The following is a 20,134-nucleotide window of genomic DNA, read 5'->3' as shown; positions in this document are numbered from 1 at the left end:
TTGTATATTTAATTTCTGCTGTCTGTATGCAGTTCTGTTAGGAAGCCAAGTGAAAGCACAATCACTTGTCTGACTGTGTCATCATGTCTTAGGATATGATCTTAACCAGATTCACCCTATATTTGTAGTCATAATGTACTCCTACATGTGACATGCTCATCTGCATTGCATTTAAACTTGTCTGCTGCAGCTTAACCCCTGCCTTTTTTGCAAGAATATCCTATTTTTATAAGCCACGGTGGTACAGCGGTAGCGTTGTTGCCTCACAGCAAGAGGTTCTCCTGTTCGATTCTCGTCTGGAGTGCCTTCTGTATGGAGTCTGCATGTCCTCCCCATGGTTGAGTGGCTTCCGAAAGACATGCGTGAATGGGTGTGCCTTACCTGAAGGTTGAGCATCGGGCTGGCAACTCGGCACCAAATCTACTGCCAGTCATTAGCGGACCGGAGTTCCGCTGTGGTGACCCCCAACCGGGAAAAGCCAAAAAGACAAACAACATCCTATTTTTATAATATGATGCTAGTTTGTTCATGTAACTTTTCCAGCAGCTTTGAACCTGAAATAATTTTTCTTAACAATAATGTGTGTCAGCAGTTTGGAGATAAACAGAATTGTGGATGATACTTGCACACATCTACTCCTGCAAATTAACAATGCGTAGTGAAATGACATTTTGTTTAGTGCAATTTAGTTGCATTTCAAAGACATAATGAGGTAACTGATGTTGAATTTGATAAATTTGCACTACAACAACTCTTCAGCCAGCAGTACTGGTTTGTAAAATCTGTATTGATTTCCCCTTTGCCAAAGAAATGTTGTTTTGCAGAGCAAAAGTAGAATCAGTACAGGATCAGATAGGTCCAAATTTTAGCTGCATCCCAAGTATTCAAACACTTTGTGTTCCATAAAGAAATGCTGTAGTTAACCTTTGCAGATGTAATTTACAAAACAGAAATATGGCAAAGGATAGGAGTACATTAGAAAGGGGTTGTTTCCTTGAACACCTGTACAAGATCACATTTATTTATTTACTTATTTACTTACTGTTAAAATCCGGTCAACCCAAAACCCCAACACCTAACCATACAAATTATTTTGACAGTATAGCTACGCAATTTAACACCTAGTATATAAACTCTATACTAACCCTAACCCAAACCAAAAACAATACTCCTCTAACCATTCCCACTGTTCCTGACACTTCTTCCCACACCATTTCCCTCAAAACTGTAAAAAAAAAAACAGCACCATAAAAAAATACTGAATAAATGTAGGCCTACTACTCTCGCTGCTGACAATCTCATTTCTGAATATCTCAGACTGATACACTCTCTTGCTCAATGTCTGTCTTAATCAATTGCTCCATAACAAAACAGTACATTCCCAAGATCTGGAAAATTTCCAACTTCACCCCATTATATAAAGGTGGTACCTCTACAGACTTCTGTAATTGCAGGCCTATTGCCATCTTATCTCCACTATCCAAAAGTCTAGAGAAATGTATCTATTCCCAACTCATGCCTTACTTAATTTCCAATAACCTTCCCTTCTAGCTAATTCCCAACATTGCTTTAGACCCAACCACAGTACCACTACAGCTGTCTTAAGCTTCACAAACTCTATCAACCATTTCAGAAACAATGGCCATCTAGTCTCCTTCGTTTTATTTTATTTTTTTATTTTATTTTTATTTTATTTTATTTTTTTACTTAATCTTAGCATGTCCAAAGCATTTAATATCGTCGCTTATCGGAAACTCCTCAATGAACTTTCCTCCCTTAAAGTAAGCCACTCTGCCCTTACATGGTTCCACAATTACTTATCTGACTGTCGGCAGGCTGTAAAATGGCAACACAAAACTCTCTTCTCTACTTCCTGTCCAATTAGGTGTCAAACAAGAATGTATTCTAGATCCTGTCCTGTTTTCCATCTTCACCAACAAGTTTCACATTGCCACCCATCAGGCCACTACCATACAATACGCTGAGAACTCACACTCATATGCACAGCCCCCTCTCTTTGTAAACTCCAAGAAATAACCCAAAAATCCTTTACAGATTTAGAATATTGGCTCTCTGATGCTTAATTAATCTTCAGTCCTAGTAAAACTAAACTTATGATTTTCTTGCAAAACAAACCATGTTTCCTTTCATGATGCATTCTTCTAATAATACACAAATAGAACCCATTTCTCACACTAAGCTTCTTGGTGATACATTTGATGACAAAATGAGATTTGACAAACACATTTCCCTAACAATAACAGATTTCACATTAACTTAGGCTCTCTCTACAGAGTCAAACCCATTCTCACGGACTCCACAAGATAATATATTGCCAGAACACACCTAATCTCTGCTGTTCTTAATGCCTCACCCATTCTCATCAACCTGTACAAAAAAGACCTGACAAAACTAGATGCCTGCTATAACAAAATTGCCAGATTCTCAATCAACTCTCCTCATAGATCCCATCACTGTACTGCCCTACTCCAACTAAACTATCTTGAGCTCCCCAGTTGTCTCACATACACCCAAATCACTATGGCATACTTTACCTCCCAGACAGGTGCCCTGCACTCCGCAACCTACTTCAACCTGAATCCAATAAAAGACTACTTAGATCTTCTCACAAATTCCTCTTACAAGTCTCAAAAGCTAACACCTTTTCTGGTGATTCTCCTTACTCCATCTGCATCACCAGAACATGGAACTCAGTCCCCCAAAACATACTTAGCACACCAAATCACCTACAGTTCAAATTGCTCCTCATATCTCATTGATCTAATTCTTGGCCGTGCTCCTGCTCTACGCCCGGCTGATTCCCTGTCTCTTTCCTGCCATCTTTATAGGCTTTCCTTTCACTACTTCTCACTGTTGATCTTTACTCACTCATCCTGATAGGAGTATCTCTTTCCCTTCTAATTTCTCCTCCTATACTCTGCCTCTCTAGATCCCTTGTCTATTCCTCTGTGCCTCATCATTTCTTCTCTTTCTTTCTGTACTTCTCTACATTTTACTCTGTTTACTTCTCTCTTAGTTAGTCATACCTGTCTATGCTAAGAAAAATATCAACTTTCCACCATTCTTCTCTTGTGCAGTCAACTGTTCTGTCTATTCTTGGATATCTCTATTTATATCTTGTAATCCTTGTATGTACCACTACTATATGAGCTTATGTATTGTGTTATTTATTATTTATATCAATCTTTATTATTTTTGGGGGCTTTTCCCCCCGGGCCTCTGTGGAAAATGGCCATGTCCCCAGTCGGACTTTCCTGGTCAATAAATAAATAATAAATAAACAAATTTCCACACTGTATTAGTTACATAGATCCCACTTGAAAAGCTTATTCATGTGTCACTTGTATGCAAGCATTCAGGAGTATGACTGTAAACAATACAGCTTAGCTCTTTCACCACTTAACCATTGTTTTAATTACCATTTAATGCATAGCCATTCAAAGTAAGTTAGCACTTATACATTGCTTTTAGGCTGCTTTTATAAAACATCAGAGGTGAACTAAGTTTACATAATGAAGAAGGGAACAGATATGCATGAAGCCTATCCATCCCAGTACCATCCGCTTACTTAGGCTGATATTCTTTGAATAAATGAACATAATTATAAGAGAGAAAGAGCAGAATAACAAAGACACACAAACACACATTATCAATGTTACATCTATCCCCTTGCCTATCCCTGACCCTAACCAAAAAATATACACTCTTAAACAAATAAACCAATCCCCTCACCTATTTACAACCATAACCACCATAACCCTAACACTCAAACACATGCACAAACTCACTTACCCCCTCCAAACCCCACTCAGCTCTCTCCACAAAACATGCCTTCAGCATTTTGAATGTTCAGCTGTCAGTATGTTTGGCATTACACACCATCACTAGCATTTGTCAACCAAACCGACATTTGACAAAATGCAGGGGAACCATACAGAGCACCAAGAGATGGTTATCAAGTGCTGACAGTTGGAGATGAACATTCCTGTCTTTAGGATAGCATGGATTGAGGCACTACTAAGCTGTGTGCAGTATGTACACAGACAAAAAAAACAAACATTTATTTATATTTAAAAATGTACTTCCATTAAGTATTGTTAAAATAAAGCTACTTTTATTGTAAAAGCTTTGTCACATTTCAATGCACATGATCTTTTTAATAAAAGCAGGTGATTAAGAAGCTTTTCTGTCAAAACATTGAAAGCTGCTATGAAGTTCTGCTTTGGAGCTTGCTGCTAATAAAACTGGATGGAATCACTGTAAAAGATTTACTGACCTTTATCCAAAACTACTCAGAGAAAATTAATTCATAGTACAGCTGTTGAAGCTAAGTGGAGAGACAAGACAGGGACAACTTATGTGTGTTCTCACTTTATCATATAGTAGGGCTACAGAGTATGTTTTGGGAAGATGCAGCATCCTTTTCTGAGAAACTAAATTCTTTTCTGTTACTGTGTTAGCCCTGTAAGTCCATTCAGATTTATGATAATACCTAGTCAGAGTCACACAGAGGAATTAGTATTAAGTACAAGATTGTGACACTGTGAAAAAGATACTTTTGTCCTTAATCCCTTGGCAACTTTCTAGCTAGTAATACCAGCAATCATTCTTCAGTTTGCTTTACATAGATTTCAGAAAACCTCCCTTAAATTTTATATCTAAAAATATTAAACTACACTTTGTTGTAGAACACACTATGAAAATATAATCCAACATATCACCCCCTGTCAGAAAAAATACTATATTAGTTGGTTGGCCCAGTTTAAAATATAAACATTAAATAAATATCCTTATTTACCGCTTTCACTTCATTTGCTGTTTTAACACAATTTTGTTTTCCACAGGAAGCATTCCTTCAACCTGCTGTGTTCAGTTAAAATTTTCCAGCACAGGTCACCTTCAAATGTCTTTATAGGGGGAAATGTATACTTTCTAGGGCCCTCAGGAGATTATCTACCACATAAAGCTGATTCTTACACTGGTGAGTACCAATGCCAAGACTGAGGAAAACATCACATTCACATTGTTGACCTTCAGTGACTTTGTTTCCTTAGTGCCTCCAAGATGGCAGTTCTGGTATGCACGAGTCCACTTAAAGGATCACTGCCCCAGGATTATTCTGCACAGCTTTTGTGGATTACTGCTCCAGGATTGTTCTGCACAGTTTCTGTGGGAGGTAGGTCAGTCAGTGTACTCATATATGGATTTATGTCTTGCAATACAAGATTTTCCAGAAAGACTTCAAATTTTAAGAAATCTCTCTCTTCTTCAACCTTAGAAAAATCCATTATCTGAACACTGCTGGTACAGATACAGTTTCTACAAGAAGTCTGAACATTTTCTCTAAAGTTTATTTTCCTTGATGATTATTTATGTAACTCACTGCAGATTCTTGGTCACCATTTGAAACCTTTGTCCTCCGTACTTCAGTAGCTGAACTTTTTCAGAGCCCAGTGGCTTTTGTCAAGTGCCACTCTGATTTCTCTGCCCAAATCATTTTGAGTCTGAGAGTCCTACTGGCAAATTTATTTCATGTGTGCTGTCACACTTTGGAACCACAACAGGGTCACCAGTGAATGAGCACTGTAGTTGTTTTAGTTTTCATTTCCCATCTAATGCATATACTACACTCATAGTGTGGTGTTTATTTCCGGAAATGGTCAGAATGTAGAGTTTAGGGCAGTGTACCACATAGAAGCTAAGATACATTTAGGAGATACATTTCGATGAAAGGAGCACTTGTATAACTTTAAAACAGAAATACATAGGCTTAGCACAAGATATTCCCCCTTCAAGTACTGCGGTTTTGTAGAAAGGAAGTTTGGCAATAAGTATAACCTGGATGTTTTATATTGAGATTTCAGCAAAAGCCTTTGCCTGTGACATGTGGGAGGGGGAACCTTAAGACCATCAAATAGGAAAGGAATGATGTAGGAATTGATAATGAATTAGTTATGGGTTAGTTAATAGCTAGTGTAAGTGGGTCTCAGCACCAACACCAGTGTTAGTTTGCTTCAAGGAACATATTTGAACCAGCGGTGTTCAGACTCTGCACATTTACTTGTCTTTATAGAATAAAGCATGAGCTTAGTGCATGGTGATATTGTGGGATGTGAAGTTGGAAAGTGGTCTGGTTTTTGTAATATTAAAAGCTTTTTACTGAAATATGTATTCACAAGGCAGCCTATACCTGTCAGATTGCAATGTGGATTCCCTAGTCTTTGGAGAGTTACTGGGGGGGTTGGCAGTTTCATCAAGTTATGCATGGATTCTTGGTTGTGCTTCATTCCTGCCTGCCAGTCACCAAATCACTGCTATTGCCTTAGGCCTCAGCTGTCAAACTGAAAGATATAAAGTAATCCAATTGATTCACAGTCTTTGGACAAGGCATTGACATGATTATGCTCATGCTTAAGCGATGTCCCTCAAACTAGTAAAAAGCATACAATTAAAACACCTGAGTGTATTTTGCTTTTATCAAGAAACTATGTGCCATTTGAAGAGATGTAGTTGAAAGTGAAACATGCTGCCTGTTGACTGGATCACCTATATTATATTCACGCATTAAAGTAAGTTATTTTATGAAAGGCATGTACTAGCCGCCAATTACTTACCCTTCTGTTGCAATCAGTGTCCCAAGTAATGGCCAGTATTATGCCTCTGATACATCTTAATACCATCTGTTACAGATTAGTGACAGGCTGTTGCTGCTACCCACCAAGAAGAAACCCTCAGATACAATGGTTCAAAGACCCCTTTTAGCTGTGATTCTAGCTTAAGGCATGGGTAGCAGAAATGCAAAATAATCATATGGTATGTGTATAGTACCCATAGAAAAGATACACTTTTTGTTTTACATGGTGCAGACTATTGCATGTATAGAAAAGCTCATTGGAGTTTGATAAGTTTGTGACAGCTTGGAAATGTAGGCTAAAGCAAATTAACTACTTATTGCTTTATAAACAAAACTTAAGATAGAAAAATGGAACTTAACAACATTTATATTAAAGAACCAAAACTATTGCTCATAAATTAAACACAGATTTAAACTAATCATAATTTAAATATAAATAAAGTATTCTAAGAGCAAGACTTCAGACAGCAGACTGAAATCAGCAAAGCTGAAGATTGTAGTAGATAGCTGTAAGATTAGGGCATATTGTGAGTCAAAGCAGAGCAAGCTAAGACTAGTGACTAGAACTGTACTTATAATTGCTGCGCAAAGGAATTAAAATGGAGTGTATACCTTTCAACCTTTAAGATTTGAAATTCTGGGACAAAAGACGTGTACATCAGGACCATCTGTCCAGAAGTCAAAGATGACAAATTAGCATAACATTTGTTCATTGATCTGTGTGGCACTCCTATTTTGTGTCACCAAATTACTCATAATGACAAACGCGCACACACACACACACACACACACACACACACACACACACACACACACACACACACACACACTGTGATACTTCCTCTGCTGTAGTTTTACATCAAGGAGAAGAGATCCAAAGCACAGAGCGAGACTAACTCGACCACTGTAAATTGCAAATAAGGTGCTTTACTTCCAGAAGATCGTGACTACTATAGTCAGCCTGATCTGATCCTCCTCAAAGCAGTTGCAGAATAAGTAATCTTTTCTCACAAAGATCTTGGTGTTGCTATTACATGTGAAAAGAATTTTGGTAGTGACACTTGAAATCACCATATAAAAATGGTTTGTGATGATTTTGCCAAGGTGCTGTAGTCACAGCTCTAAGGGAGTACAAGCAGTTGCTAATTTCACACTGAATTAGGGGAACATAGAAGGAAAACATCTGGCCTTTAAGTCATAGCTGTGTTATTGTAGCTAATAATGCATAATTAGGAGGTTAACAACTGACAATGCCAGATAATAATAATAATAATAATAATAATAATAATGCTAATTTCTTTGAGGTCATTCATGCTGATATATTCTGTTTGAAGTGGATAAAAAACAGAAGAATGCATGATGCTGCTAAAGACAATCATAGTGCAAGCATGCATATTGTGTAAGTCATCACAGTAGCAGTAAATACCAAATCCAGCACTGTGGCCTGGAAGGATAAAGCCCATACAAAGGCCCAGATGACCTGAGTTTGATTAGTGGCTTGGGTGCATGATGGTACTGGCAGGGGATGATAGTTCCCTTTTCCAGAGGAGGGGAAAGGATATTTGCATTGGGCACCCTTGGGGCTGGCATGTAGCTTACCAAGCCAATGTCTGGTGGTAGCGTTTGTTAGCAAGTATATGGGAGTGTACACTCACAAGGGGAAGGCATTGTGAGTCCCTGTGATAATGCAGGTAGCCTGTCCCTCTGCAAGGGGTGGGTGTTATTATGAACATAAACAGATGTTGTCATTAAAAGATGATAGGGAAAGCACAAATTTTCAGATGTCTACCTGAATGATAGCTCCTCTGGAAAGCCCAGCTCATCTAGGGATTCCCCACCACTAGAGAACAAATAGCCTTTTTTTTCCCCAGTAAACATCTTTATTAAGTCATCACATATGACATAGGAAATCTTACATTATATAAATGAAAAACAAACAACATTGTCACCACTTTAGTTGCAAATATTATACATCACACGCACCATTGAAACAACTATAGTTGGAAACATTAAACATCACTTATAATCTGTCCACTCATTGTCAGTTAAGCATTATATGGCTCATTCATATCATGTCCCTTAAACCTCATTCCTTCTCTGCATATATTGTTCCCACACTTCACATTTTTCCTATGTAGTTTGTTCTATCCCTTTTCTAAAGATGCCAGTTCCAGTTGTCTTATCCCTTTTGCTACATTTACTTCTTCTAGTAAAGTTGGTTTAGACTTTGATTTCCATTTTCTAGTAATTGCTTTTTTGGCAGCCACCATAATTAGACTTAACAAGGCTTTAGTATGTCTAGGCAGTTCTGATTCTGCATTATAGGTCAAAAAAGTAAATTCCCCAGTCAGTCAAATCCGCTCACCCTGCATCTCTGACAGAGCAGTCCACAGGGAATCCCTAAAGTCTGCCAGCTTATTACACTCCCAAAAAGTATGTTCCCAACCACCTCTTTCTTGCCCGTCACTCCTCCAACATTTGCTATCCACTTGAGGAAAAATTCTTTGGGGTCTACTTGGGGTATAAAAATGCCTATGTAAACACTTCCAGGCAAAGATCCTAAATCTTCTAGACTTTGTTGCATATTTGGGAGATAAACATATATCGCCCCATTGTCTCTTTGTGAATTGATTATCCAATTTCTCTTCCCAATCCTTTCTAAGCTCCTCTGATTGATTCTTATAATTATCATGCAATATTTTGTATGCTCCACTAATTATTTCTTTTTTAGCAGCAGGCTCTGTTCTAGATTCTGTTAAAAACTCTACCAGTGCATGTCGTTCATTTAGGACCCCTATGTTTCATTCTCTTTGCCAATACTCTGATATCAATCCTTGGTAGGAAAGGCAGTATTTAACCTGCAGTCCAAATACATACTTGGCCTCTTCCCGTTCTATTATCTTTCCCTTTCTAGTTATTTGCTTCCAATACCTTGGTTCATTTGCCAGTTTTCTCCAATAAATTCCATCCCCTTATTATCTGTATCCCTAACCAGAGTCATACCTATCAGCAGATTCTCTTTTCTCCATTCTTGTGCTGGTTTTGTTCTTAGAATACTCCCTGCTATTGTATGAATATAATACCCTGCATGTTTTTTGTTGTTCTCCTTAAGAGTCTGCATCCAAAATCCCAGTCTCTCCTTAATTCTTGAGCTCCCACCCGTATCATCATCATCATTCCTTGCACTTTGAATTGTAATTTTCTGCTTGTGCTATGTATAAGAGGCTTAACTGTGTTGCTCTAAAATACCCCCTGAAATTGGGTAATCTTAGTCCACCTTGTTCTATTGGAAGAAGCAGCTTATCCCACTTGAGCCTTGCTGTCTTCCCTTTCCAGATAAAATCCTTCAACTCTTTTTTTAATTGCTATCCACAGCTTCTCCTCTGTTTGATAAAAAAATATGCCTGACCTGTGTATAAGACTAAAGGGACTAAAAAACATTTTAATTGCTTGTATCTTAGTATCCATATCCATATAACAAAGCTTCCAGTTTCTAATTGTTTGTATTATCTTCTGTTTAGTCTCTTCCCACATATCTTTAGCTGCCACAATGGAGTGATTTCTAATCCATTCGATTCTCGGCTGGAGCGCCTTCTGTGTGGAGTCTGCATGATCTCTCTGCGGTCAAGTGATATTTAAAGACATGCACGTAGGTGCGTGCGTGAATGGGTGTGCCTTCTTTGAAGGCTGGACGTCGGGCTGGCAACTCGGCACCATAAAAAATCCACTGTCAATTATTAGCTGACCAGAGTTCTGCTGTGGCAATCCCCAACCGGGAAAAGCCAAAAGACATTACTTTTACTCCTAAATACTTCATTTTGTCATGTCCCCATAAATATGGATATTGTTAGACCAATTTGTGTGTGGGTACATAATTTACCGCTATTGCCGTTGTTTTAGCTTCATTAATTTTGTATCCTGAGAAGATCTGAAACTGTCTTAAAATGTTCCACAGCACTATAATATTTCTTTCTGGTTTTGTCATGTATAAAACAATATCATCTGCAAACAGAGCCAGCTTTTCCTGACTACCATACCAGTTATATCCTTGAATTTCTGAGTCCCTTATTTTCTTTAACAGTGGTTCTAAATATAATGCAAACAACAATGGGGAAACCAAGACAACCCTGCCTGGTTCCTCCACTCAAGCAGGAGTTATCAGAAAGGACCCCACCCACTTAAATTTTTGCCTCAGATCTCTCATATACACTCCTAATCAACCTTATAATTGTATCAGGGAAAGCAAATGGTTCCATTGCCCTGCTAATGAAGTCCCAGTCTACTCTGTCAAATGCTTTCTCTGCATCAAGACCCACCAGTAACAGTGGTATTTACTTACATTCTGCTTCCCTTTGAATCATCCGTGTTCTGTTGTTATTGTCAAATGTTTTCCACCCCTCCACAAAACCACACTGATCCTTATGTATCAGTTTTGGTATCACCTTTGCCATTCTTTTAGCCATTGTAGATATAAACACATTTCACTTAAAAATAGCATGAAAAGAAAACCATATACCACAAATAAATACAGTACTACCAAGAAAAGAAAATGTTTTCTTTACTCATGTTAGCTTTCTCCCATCTCTTCCCATCCTCAGAGTATTTTTCTGAACATTAATGGCAAGAGGGTAGGGTATATATTTTAGAGTCCCCCACAAATCCAAGAAATTTTGAAAAAGTCCAATATTTCCTGATTTTCTTGTTCTGTCATATTTTACAAATATAATTATTGCATAGTAATGCCACATTGGGTTACTTGTTTTTATTATTGTTTTTCTCCATCTACCAAATCCTGCCTCATTTCCAATGTACTCTGAGTTCATCTAGTCAACTCTCACACTCCCTTCCTTCTCTCCAGCATTTTCCATTGAAATACTGAAAATGGTTTCACAGGTACAGTCTCTCTGTGGTCTTTATTACCAGAAGAACAAGAAGCAGAATCTCCTTCTGTTTTACAGCTCACTTTTTGTTTGACAAACTTTTATATTTCTTCCTTAGCATGCACTTCATCAAAAAATTATTTTGTCCCTCTAGGGAAGAATACCGTAAAAACAGCTGGCTACAGCAGTTTGAATCGCAGACCTGCGTCTCAACATTCCCTGAATCCAAGAATGAATTTGCTCCTCTTCTGCCTAGTGCACAGCAAGTAATCATTCTCCACAAACACTCTGCTTTCTCCCACTTTTAGTATTTTGTCCTTCTGTCACAATTTTGCCAGAATCAACTCTTCCTGCTGGTAGGATTGCATTTTTACTGTTAAAGATCTAGGTTGCTTTCTTATAGCTAGGTTTGGAGCATACGCATGATGTGCCCTTTCAACTAACAACTCCTGCTGTGGAACCAGTCCAGTTGCTTATTTGTGCTTTCATAAAATTAATGCAGTCTGTTCTTTCCAGCTTCTCTGGTGTAGCTGAAAATCTCATGTTTTCCCTACATGCTCTGCCCTCTAATTCTATTCCTTTTTTAAACATCTCTTCCTGAGCAGTCTCATATTCAGCCAGCATTTTCTTCATTTTGAATTCTGGTTTTTGCAGCTTTATCACCTCATCTGAATATTTGTTTAAAGCTTCTTACATTTTTTCCCCAGCCTTTTGTTGTTTGTGATGATATGCTGTATCAGTGTTTTGTTTAGTTTAACCAGGTCTGTATGCTGTTGTCTTATATTTCCCTGTAGGTTATTGGACATCATGTCTGAGGATTGCATTGCTTTTTGCTGAACAGCTACAGAACTTTCCCCAGTCAGTGTTTATTCTTCACATTTTGTAGCTGATTTGTTTCCCAGGTCTTCTGTATTTCTTTATTCCAGGCATCCAGGCAGTACACTTACTAGCCAGTTACTGAAATTTACCCATAAACACAAGTCAAATGGCCTTTATGCTGAGTTTCTGTTTTTCAGACTGGGAGAGCTAGAAACAAGCTGTTACTCAATGTACAGCCATCTTGGAAGTCCTGCCCCCTGTCAAGAACAAATAGCCTTGAGTCCAATAGAGGAAAGATTGATGGTCACTAGGCAGAGGGGTAGAAACACTTAGAAGAAAAGTACCAAATCTTATTGTAAATATTTATACATCACAGAAATACATAATTAAGTGCTCTGTCTCAGTACCGTCAAGCATGACAAAACAGTAGGGCTGCCTGGAAGTATACAAATAATTAAATTTTCACAGATTCTGTTTAGTAGAAGATTAAACATTTTGTGTATTCTGCTTCCCTTACTTACAATAAATAAACAACTGTAATAAAATGTTCTTAGTACTTTTTTTGGATGGTTTGGATCTTTTCCATAATTTCTGAGTCTGAGTGACAGCTTCACCATCACTAGCACAGTACTAGTTATTCACTGGTTTTCCTTTATTTTCACAGTTTTAGCTGACTGTCATCTAGATGACTTCTCCATGAACTAGGCTGGTTAACTTTGTCGGGTTTAACAGAGCAGATGTTTAATATATTAAACACTTAACAACACACACACACACACACACACACACACACACACACACACACACACACACACACACACATTGTTTCTTACTCTCTCGCCTTTCTGTTTTTCATTCCTTTTTTCTATGTTGCTCTGCCTACTAACACAGTGTGTCTGCTTTAGTCAACAACATTCACATACTGTATGCATTTGCATTAATGCCTTCATTTCCTCTCCCAGATGATTCCACATAAAATTTACTGGAAAACAGTGGAGAATAAACAGCTGGATAAAGTGACCAACCATTTATTACACAGCACTTGCATAAAAAGATCTATATAGACCGAAAGAAGGGTCATTTTGCTTTGCTTTGCAACATATGTTATTACAGAGTACATACTGATACTACGTTGGTTGAGGGTTGTGGTGACAAGGAAGCGCACCAAGATTCTGTAGAGCAAATTAATTGTGTAGCACACATGGTGAAAGTAGTTTGGATGGAAGGTATGAAGTAGCCAGGGGGGGTTCATTGTCTCTGGATCAGGACCAGTGTGTTTCAGGGTAGTTGCTTTGACATCTGAATTCCTTTTCATTTAATGAGGCTGCCACACAGGGGGCAGACCATTTACTAAGAAGTACATAAACCTCTGAACTGTACATTTATAGTGGGAGGCATAGCACCTACTGTATATGGGAGATATGGGGAGTTTTGTCTTTCACTAAAAAATATATATACTTACTAAGTAAATTACATCTTATTTTATTTATTTCAGGCAGACCAGGATTCACAGAGAAATTTTGTGAATGATTGACCTGAAAGCCGTATTCAGGACATCTGGGTTATGTTTTCAAGTTAGATAATAAAAATAAATAAATAAATAAAATAACCATCCTAGAAGAATCAGGACAGTAAAGAGATGGGATGGGTGATTCCAGAACACAGGATTGTCTTCCACAATGAAGGCAGTAACCATTCTTTCTTTTAGGTCATCAGCTGTTCTGCATTTCAGACTTTAGAGTTCTAGCATCTTTACATAAACGTATGTGTTGCCTTCTTGGAAGTATGCAGTATAATACAGTAAGGATTATCTAGGAACTAGAAAATTTGAACAGATCTGTAATGTATTTTTTGGATGACAGGAAAGACTGGAAAAGTTCCCACTGAAATGAATATAGTTGTATCACGAAGAAGATATAAACAAACAAGAGAGTCAGAAAAATTATGATAATATGTTTTGGTGGAAGGATGGTAATAGTGTGAAACAAACTGCCACTAGAGGTAGGATTGAAAACCTATAGTGGAACATGATAAGGGATTTTTTGAGGAAAAGCCATATAAAGAGCATCTGTAATCTAAGTTGCTTCCTCTACAAGTAAGCAAATTACAAGGCCTGTTTTTGCTGGCACTTTTGGGCATTTGTATACCTGCCCTCTTAATTTTGTTGCTGTGTGCTCACATCTGTTGTGCTATTTTTTATATCAGTTACCATTAAATCAATTCTTGTTAGTGGTTTGGTATTGTAGCTGTACCCAGGTAATTCTCAATGTGTAACTCCGTAGATTGCTTTTACTTACTGTTCCTTTATTTCTTGCATCATTGTACTGCTGCAGTGTGTTGGATACTGTCTAGTGTTTTACTTCTTTATCTCTTCATCCATTTAATTTCTAATGACACACTAGAAGTTTGTTAGTGAGTGGCATATCAGTAAATAAGTGAGGTAGCCTGTATTTCAACTTTCCTAGCTAATTTTGGTAACTTGCATCCTTAAAACTTTTGTACAGTTTCCTGCTGCCATCAACCATATATCTGTATCAGTGTTAAATATTATTTTTTTCAGCTGAATAATGTACATAAAACTAACACATTTTACTCCATAGTCACACAATTTAAAATTCTCAAAATGTGTTTTGTTTGCAATGTCAGTGGAGACTAGCCGTGCTCGTCGAGAAACAGAGATTGAACTGGCAAGGCTGGAGAGAGACAAGGAACTTACTGCACAGAAACTGGCACAAGCTGAACAGGAGGCCCTGGCTGCACTGAAGAATGAGAAATCTGCCCATGAAGAAGATGTAGACTGCCTTCAGAGAGAGAAGGTATCACTTCCTCATCATTAGATGACAGTTAATGTTTGAGACTGGGAAGGTATTTCAGTAAGAATTAATGGCACTGAATATCATTACCAGTTTGGAAGACAAATTGATGAGTTCCAAGCCCCTCTTAGACATCCTTATCCCTGCAAACACATTCTAAATTTTAGTAGTCTGGAGTTAAAACAATGAAGTAATTCAGAAATACATGTGACAAATGCAAGGCAGTTCTTAGAAAGGGTAGAATGTTAGTGGATATTGTTAATCAACTAGGATCTTCAGTCTTTGCAGCAGGTTGAAGAACTGAAAAAGGGTAGGGAACTAGATAGTCCCCATATTAAAAAGGAAAATCTGCTGTAACTTCACTGTACACCAGTTGGGATTGCTAGTTTACAGGATAATAAAGCAGTTTGCTGAGATTTTTCTTATTCTGGTCATCCATAGCCCATTTCCCTGTTCACTTTGCCATGATGAAATGAAAACACTGTCACTCCCCAGCACCAAGTTTGTGGTATACTTTTACCAATCTTGAAAGAGCTTTCAGGTGACATTATCTCCTTCAGAGTCCATACCCAAAATGACTGTCAGTAACTTAAGCTTCCTTCTAATTTTGGGATACTGTTTTAGAAAGAGATAAGGGGTATGTGTATTTAATTCTGTTTACTTGTTACCCATAGTATTTTCAGTCTTGCTTTTCAAAGTTTTCTGCAGTTCCTTATTGAAGGAAGTAGCTCATCAAGATATTCTTTTTAACATTTTTTATTAAGTTATCCCATTTTAAATTGCAGCATAGGTTAACATACATTAAAAGAAAGAATAAAAATGTAGTAACAGTTTCCATCATTACTGTCATGCAGAATACGTATGTTTTCTTTTTAACAATTTTCATTCACTTCAGCATTACATAAAATATCTCAATTCGTGCTTTGAACATCACTTCTCATGAGCATTATTCTGCACATATTGTTCCCACAAATTATATTTCTGTAAAATTTGCTCATTCCTTTTTCTAAAGATCCTAACTAAGGATAACCACAAGGTGTTCTTTAGTTACATCCGTAACCTCAAAGGTAAGGCCCAGATTTGTGCTGAACTCATAGTTAATGTTACTACATATATAGAACCTGTGGATATAGCAAACCTGCCGGCTGACAGGTTCAGTGAAAACTTCACTCCCCTGTCCCCGTCACATATACACAAAACATGCCTAACACTTGTCCCCTACCTAGTATCTCCGAGGAGTAGGTCTTAAATGCCCTCTCCAAGGCCAAAAGGACAGCAACACCACTGAGCATGCTTTTCAATCACAGCTTCAGCAGTGCCTTTGTCCCAGCAGAATGGAAAACAGCTACCGTCATCCCTTTGCACAAAGGGGGTGCATCCATGTACCCCAGGAACTATAGATCCATTAATCTGACCAGCCTTATCTGCAAGGCCATGGAATGAATCTTCATGGATCTTATTAACAAAGATATAGGAAATGTCCAAACACTCTACCCCACCCAGTTTGCCTTTGTCAAGGGGAGATCATGCCTGTTAAACTTGGTGGACTTCTTTCAAACAGTCACCAAAGCCCTAGATGAGGGTAGCTCTGTGGATACAGCCTACCTAGACTTAGCCAAGGCCTTTGATACAGTCCCCCACACAAGCATCATTGATAAACTCACCCAGCTGGGTATCAACCCATATATTGTCAGGTGGGCTGCAAACTGGCTCACGGATAGAACTCATGCGGTCAAAATAGGGGACTCCACCTCTTCCAGCAACCAGTGGTGTTCTACAGGGATTGATTCTGAAACCCCTGCTGTTCAGAGTCTACTTCTCTGAAGTACAGGCTAAAACTAAAGGACTGTGGTTGACAAAGTTTGCTGATGATTGCAAACTGGGAGTGATCATTGAAACCCCTAGCAATGTCAACATCTTGCAAGAAGGTTTTACGCAGACTGACTGGTGTCAAACTCATGGTCTTAAACTTGATGCAAAAAAATGCATTATCATCCCCTTTGGTAAGGGTGATGTTCCTACAAACTACCACATCAGTAGCAATACCCTAAGTACACAGTCAGTGGTGAGAGATCTGGGCACACAGGTTGACAGCAGCCTTAACTTTGATCACCATGTCTCCACAGTGGTAAGAAGTGCATTTTATATTGTTCATCTCATAAGTAAGGGCATTGCCTCCAGAAGAAAAGAGGTTATAACCCGTTGTACTCTTCCCTCATCAGGCCATTAATAGAATACAAAGCTCCCTTTGGTATGTTCCTTTCTGAACACCTGTAGCAATTGGAGAGACCACAAAGGTTCCTTACAAAGAAAATTCAGGGTCTTCAAGATCAGTCTTATTCAGACAGACTGAAACTGTTGTCACTTTACTCTGTGTCGCACAAACTGATCAGAGGCAACCTGTGCCTTGCATATAGAGCAATCGTTGACCCAGCTTTAATGGAAATGGAAATACTGCACATTTACTAGTCAAGTGGCACACAGAAAACTTGCTCAAAGGACCTTAGACTGGGACGTGACATCAAAAAAACTTTCTGGAGAGACAGATTTGTCTCACAGAGGTTGCCCAACCTTTGGAACAAGCTTCCTATTCATGTTAAACAAAACCTCTCATTGGCCCTATTTAAGCATAATGTGGACATTCGGATGGGTAACCAGAAATTCACCTCGGGGTTTCACCTATGTTCCTCTTGGACAGGGGCAGTAGGTGCTGATTTTAGTGTCTGATTGAACCATACATCCTTGGGGACATGGGTTGAACATGGCTAGGCTTGTAAGGGCCCTGGGGCCATTAGCCAAGCAACCTCCTATGATCCTGTTATCCAGTTCTCTTTTATCTCTTTGATACTATTCAGAGCTTGTGTTGTGGTTGGTATAGATTTTGATTTCCATTTTCTAGTAACTGCTTTTTTTTTTCATCTACCGACTTTGAAGTTAGTAAGCTCTTACTATGTATAGGCAGTTCACATCCTGTTTCCCAGCTCAAAATAATAATTTCTTGCCACATAGGTGGAATAGAAAGATAAAGGTCTGACTGTGGCCCAGGTGACCCAGGTTGGATTAGCAGGTCTAGTGACTAACAGTGGCAGGGAGGGATGGGCCTACCTGTCCTGGGTGGGAAGGTGCTCATCAATAATGCTACCTAAGGGAGGGGCATGGGCCAAAGAGGAGAGTTACCATCAGATATATTCGATGAGCATGAGGGGACAGGGAAAGGGAGTGGGTAGGCCATATAAAAAGAACTCCCATGGGCAGAAGCACAGACAGCTGAGACCCCAGCATACCCTTAGGATCCACAACTGGCCCCAGCAATACTGGATTAAGTCTGAAGAGTTGGAAGATAGCTGCTAGATCCAGCACAGATGTGGGGCACTGGGAAGCCGGGCCAGTAGGATGAGGTCTGAGGGGGGTCAAAAAAAAAAGAAGAAAAAATAATTTCTTTAGTTTAGTACCATTTGTTTCCCTAGCATTTCTGTTAAAGAACTCTGTAGGAATTTTTTGAAATACACCAACTTGTCAAATTCCTCAAAAATGTCTTCCAAATTTTCTTTCTTTTCTGTAACACATATCCAGCATTTACTATCCACCTACATAGGGTAGAAAGTATATATATGAGGTGGATATCAGGTATGGCAGTGAGCTGACAAGCAAGCTAAAACTAGCTATTCTGATATAAGAAGCTATTCTGATATAAGCAGCAGTAACACATCAAAAAGATGACAAATCACACTAATTAGAGCAAATTACAACCTAGGTTATCAAAATAAACTAACTGAATACTTTCCAAGAAGAAAAATGAGAACTTGAAAAATAATTGTAATCAGAAGGGAGAGTAAAAAGCTGAAAGTGTAAGAATCCGAGTAGCTGCAGTCTCTGATTAGACATGTCTGGCATACATGGAAGACGAAATAACTCAGACACAGACAGAGATATTTAAGATTAATGGAAATCTGGAGGAATGCATAAGAACAAATAAAAACAGAAGAAAGGAAGTCTTAAGCAAACATTCTGATGATCTGGAGATGATCTTTAAATCAGAAAAAGCAATAAAGGAAAAACTAGCAGAACTTGAAGTAAACTAAGAAGTCTTAAGAGAAAAGTTAAGTGCACTAGAGGATCAGTCCAGAAGTGATGTATTAAGACAACTTAAGTTCCTCTGAGATCCCAGAAAAATCAGAGGTTGTATGTTGTATGGACTTTTCTATGACAATCTGCATCAGTGAGTGGACATGCATTCCCAGCCATAATCTAATGATAGGAGTTCCCTGGGTGTACCCCCAATGCCTCAGTTAAAAAAAACAGCACAGACTAATTCTTGTAAAAACACAATCAGCAAAAAGAATTAGTCCTGACAAAACTGTGGCAGAAAGGAAAAATAATAAAAAAAATTGTGAAACGATAGTGTTGACAGAAAGCAACTACTTTGGCATAAGAAGATAGGAGGGAAGAGTTTATTCCTGCAATCTTTAAGTGTAGTCAAATGGAACTCAGATTTAGAGTATTTTTCCTTACAAGTTTTAGGATATTCTTGCCAAAACTTATCTAGGTGCAGAACTGGTTTTAGAGGACCTACAGAAATTCCAGCAATAAGCTGAAGAGCAAAGGGAAGGACTATTTCAGATCAAGCCAAAAGCAGCCAAGCATCAACTTCTAGAATGCAAAAGTTTAGAATGCCAGTCAAACTATTTCCTGTGTTTCAGGGGAAAACACTGAGACAGAGAAAAGAGTGCCCAGGAGTTAAAAGAATAACAGCAATGTTGAAGTTGATAATGCCACTGGGGATGACTGAAGTAACAGAGAGAGAGAAGACTGTGTCCAGAATTATATAAATAGTGAGAGAACAGCAAAATGCAAATTCCATTAGCACCAAAGTACTTAATATGTTCAATGTTTAGATCACTGTTGTAGTAGCCTAAGCTGTTTGGGTCTTACCCCATTGATTAGCCAGCTGTCAGAACTAAAGGGTT

General features: G+C 38.4%; 1 protein-coding gene across 1 annotated transcript in view; it reads left to right on the top strand.

Moving 5' to 3' along the window:
• Nucleotides 1–20,134, top strand: part of CROCC (ciliary rootlet coiled-coil, rootletin) — a 2,018,646-nt gene that overhangs the window by 1,066,617 nt on the left and 931,895 nt on the right. Inside the window, exon 19 of the mRNA XM_044061829.1 lies at nucleotides 15,001–15,170. Coding sequence (XP_043917764.1) covers nucleotides 15,001–15,170 — 170 coding nt within the window. The remainder of the gene's footprint in view (nucleotides 1–15,000; nucleotides 15,171–20,134) is intronic.

The sequence above is a fragment of the Protopterus annectens genome, chromosome 2.part0, assembly GCF_019279795.1.
Source record: "Protopterus annectens isolate FY-2018-M chromosome 2.part0, PAN1.0, whole genome shotgun sequence".
NCBI lineage: Eukaryota > Metazoa > Chordata > Ceratodontiformes > Protopteridae > Protopterus > Protopterus annectens.
Note: the sequence above shows the minus strand (reverse complement) of the source record. Positions and strands in the feature narration are given on the sequence as shown.